Source organism: Pocillopora damicornis, chromosome 6, assembly GCF_964200805.1.
Source record: "Pocillopora damicornis chromosome 6, jaPocDami1.2, whole genome shotgun sequence".
NCBI classification, from domain to species: Eukaryota; Metazoa; Cnidaria; class Anthozoa; order Scleractinia; family Pocilloporidae; genus Pocillopora; species Pocillopora damicornis.
This window is the reverse complement of record NC_142675.1, coordinates 4,595,676-4,599,843: the sequence shown is the minus strand read 5'-3', so window position 1 is coordinate 4,599,843 and position 4,168 is coordinate 4,595,676. Positions and strand designations below refer to the sequence as shown.

General features: G+C 38.3%; 1 protein-coding gene across 1 annotated transcript; it reads left to right on the top strand.

Annotated features, from left to right (window-relative positions):
• The first annotated feature begins 361 nt into the window (after positions 1 to 361).
• LOC149043547 (uncharacterized) lies at positions 362 to 1,142 on the top strand. The gene has a single exon (XM_089208749.1). It carries the CDS (start codon positions 599 to 601, stop codon positions 977 to 979), a length of 381 nt encoding a protein of 126 aa, XP_089064875.1. The 5' UTR covers positions 362 to 598; the 3' UTR covers positions 980 to 1,142.
• The last annotated feature ends 3,026 nt before the right edge of the window (positions 1,143 to 4,168 follow it).

Below are 4,168 nucleotides of genomic sequence, written 5' to 3'. Positions count from 1 at the left end.
AGAGCGTTTTCACTTGACGTCACGGCGGCCATATTGGTGTTCCAAAACAAAGAAACGTCGGCCATATTGGTGTACCAAACCAGTCCTTTGGGAGTTGAACTTTATTTTTATGCAAAAATGGTCTTTTGTCTAAGTAAACCAATATGGCGGCTTGTCAGGTGAGTGAAAACGCTCAATAGTATGAGAATGGCTGCGTGTATAATAAATGTATGGGGTTGTGCAAAGCATAGATTAAGAGGAGAGAGAAGGAGTTGGTCGAGTTGGCCACAGCTCCTTATTTTTTTTTTTACAACGACTGGAACATGGAATGGTACTTGCTCTGGGTTTTGCTCTTGCTGCAACTGCTTCAGCCGTCTGTTTCTGACTCTATGGAAACTGATATATTAACATGGCCTGAATTTTTTTAGGTCTGACAAGTGAGGAGCTTCTAAAGAAAATGTCTGCCCTGCGTACATATTATGGGAAAGAAATCGGGAAAGAAAGAAGCAGCAGAACAAGTGGAAAAGGGACCAAGGACGTGTATGTATCAAAATGGCACTTTTTCACCTCCCTCCACTTTTTGAGAGATAACATAACCCCCAGGAAAACCTGAAGCAATATGGACACTTGCATTTCAGAGGAGAAAGAAAATGAAGCTGTGGGCCAGGATCAGCCATCTCAGCAAGCAACTCACCATGTTTCTGATGATGGTTCTGACCAAGGGAGTGTTTTCCCCACTAACAACCCTCCGTCAGTAAAAAACAAAAAAAAGAGGGCATTGGCATTTGAGGATGAGCTTCTTTCCACTTGTTTAGAGGAAATGAAGCGCCCGAAAGAGGATGTCACTGATGCTGATATTGTGTTTGGGCAGTATGTCTCAAGACAACTGAAAAAAATACCAGAAGGGTATGCTAAAGAGATGCTGAAAATTGAAATTCAACAAAGTATTGTAAAAGTAATGTTACCTGTAGCACAGCCCTTGTCCAACCTTGTCACCTAGGCTTTTGATGACTTTAATGACAAGTAATTTATTTTCTTCATTGTGAGTCAATTTTTGCCCTGAATTCGGTGTTTAAAAATAAATAATTTATTGGGACAAAGTTTACAATTTCCATGATATATTTTTGTTAAAATTTAAAACTTTCGCATTCATGCCCATTTTATGAACAGTCTTTATGAAAATAGTACTTGTATAAACTTAAGACTGTTGTTATATAACTTTCAGTATACTCGAGAGGAAAATATATTTGTTAATGGATTTTGATCAGAGAGAATAAATACAAAGGTACTGAATTATTTATTAAATTTGTAAATATTGTTCATGCATGAACATATCATAAGTTGTAACACATTTTTTAGTCACTTTTACACTTAAAGTGCATATGAAGTAAAAAATTATTTTGTCTCATTTGAAAGGCCTTTAAGAGAGAAGAAGAATGGTGTTTTCCTTTTTGCAATATCTTCTTCAGTTCCAGAGATATTAAAGTTTTTACATTATGCAAATTAGATAACTGATGACGTCATCAGTCGTTCTAGTATGAAGTCAAAACACAAAATCAACAATATCTCAGGAAAGCCTGTAGTTGTGGAATTTCAATTGCAATAAAATATTACATCTTCCTTATACAACTGACTGTTCTATTTAAAAATATGGAGAAAAACCTCTCGGATTCAAAAGAAGACTTTGGTACATCTGTCACAATTGCATAAAATTTGCAATTTGCTTACTGTTTTAAGAGTTAAATTAAGACATTCCACTGCCATGGAACTTGGCCTGGACCATTGAGGTAGTTGCATAACTGGTCCCTCATTTCCTCTGCCTTCCTTGGTTGCCTTCCCTTTCGAGAATTTGGGACATTTGCAAATGGGATTGTAGCAACGTCATGCCTCCAGGAACCTTCATTTACCACACCATTGGAGTTCTCCATGTCAAGGGCCCCAGTGGGGATGTACCTTTCTGGAACTCTTGATCTTAAAAAGTTGTGCAGAGCTATTTCACAAAGGACAATATTGACAGCACTCTCTGGCTTTGTACATATAACAGTTGAAAATACCCCGAACCTGCTTGTCAAAATGCCAAAAACATTCTCACTGATCCGTCGTGCTCTGGAAAGCCTGTAGTTGAAGATCCTTTTTCTCATCTGAAAGATTTCTCTGTGAATGAGGCTTCATGATGTTATTCTCTAGTGGAAAAGCATCATCTCCAGCTAGATAAAAAGGCAATGGATTTTGGGTGTAGCTGCCATCAAAAGATTTGTCTGCTGACTCAGGAAGCAATCTCGGTTGGGGTAAGCCAAGAGAGTCATTGACCAGAGCTTTCCAAAACAGGCTGTTTCTGAGTACACCACCATCACTTATTCTGCCTTGACAGCCCACATCAGCAAATATAAATTTGTAATCTGCATCTACAACTGCAAGCAACACAACACTGAAGAAACCCTTGTAATTGTAGAATTCAGAACCAGAGTTGCGTGGATGGAGGATACGTACATGTTTTCCATCAGCAGCACCAATGCAATGCGGCAACTGCCAACGATCATGAAACAGCTGTGCTATTGGTAACCACTCCTCTGGACTACTTGGGCATTTGAAGTAATCCTCCTTAAGGACCTGAAAGATGGCTTGACACACTTCTGGAATAATGACTGACAGGGATGGCACACTGATTCTGAACTGGTACTGAAGACTAGAAAATTTCTCTCCAGTAGCCAAAAACCTCAAGGTCACTGCCAGACGTTCTCCAGGTGGTATTAGCTGTCTCATGTTGGTCTCTTTCTTTTCAATTAACGGTGTCACTTTTTCAAGAAGGTTCTAAAAATTTAAAGGTAGATTTAGCAAAAGATCAACCAATTTTGCCATAACATAATTAAGTAAAATATCAGCACTTAGACAACATTTTACACACCCAAGATGAAAGGTGACAGTCTGTTTTGCCCCCCTGACATAATTATAAGTAACATATGACAGGAGAATAAAACAGTAACCTTTGAATGCTAACTCAAACAGGACAAACTAAAAGACATAATATTTTTATCTAGTAAAATTCTACCTCAATACCAAATATAGAATTTATACGGTTTATTCCCCAGACCTTTGCATCAATGCCTTTCATTTCAGACTGAATCTTATGAAAATCGATACAATTAAATTATAATCAATATTAATTAAAAGATTAATATTAATTCATACTGATGTTAGCATACTGATGATCGATTTTCATAGAGGATGAGTATTACCATGCTGTGCCTAGCCGGCAAGCAACAGAAATGGTTACTGCAATTCAATTTCAATAGCTTATCAATGGACTCACTCATGTTGTCACCGGGGGAGGGGGGGTACTTGCAGTATACATGGCGGTGGGGGGGGGGTCTGACATATTTTTGCGATTGAAAATTTACACCCGTGGTATTTTGTGGATCAAGAGACCTGTCACAATTTTTTTGGTCTTAAAGTCTGTTTGACTGTAAAAATTTCGGGTTCATGTATTATTTTGGGTTTGCAATATGAAGCTCCATCGACCCCCCCCCCCCCCCCCCCGTCATCTATACTGCGAGTATTCCTCCCAGTCCAGTTTCTCACTGAACACTATGATATTTTTTTCAAAAATTTTGTTAGGGTGGAATTTTTGTCCCGCCAAAAACAATGTGGTACGTAACACTACCATTCTCACGGTGGACAAGCAATAGGAATGCCATCAACACAAGGTCCTGACGATTTTTACTAAATCAATCAAGGGAAAATGAACTCCAGATAATATTCAACTTAGATCACTAATCATCGCTTTCTCCCTTCGTAAAGTTTGTAGAATGCAATGTAACCATGCAATGTTAACTGTGTAACTGAACAGCTGAACTATTTTGTCAAAATCATTTTTCAATATTGTTATTGCAAACGCCAACTTGAAAATTCGGTCAGTGTATTAAAAACGCAGTCTGCAGGGGTAAAATGCAGACCGAGGAATACTACTACAGAAATCACTTTTTGTTAGCACCTCTTATAAAACGAGTCCGAGGGGTGGCGAATGGCCTCTAAAAATGTAAAGGTCTCGCAAAATTTTTGTGAAATTTCAAGGGTTTCGCAGTCTCGTTTTTTGAGCGTTTCTGAAAGTCTTAAAAGTCTCTAATTTTTTGCGAAGCCGTTTTGGAGTCTAATTCTCGGTCTTGCAATCCAAAGACCTCAAAAAGTCTCG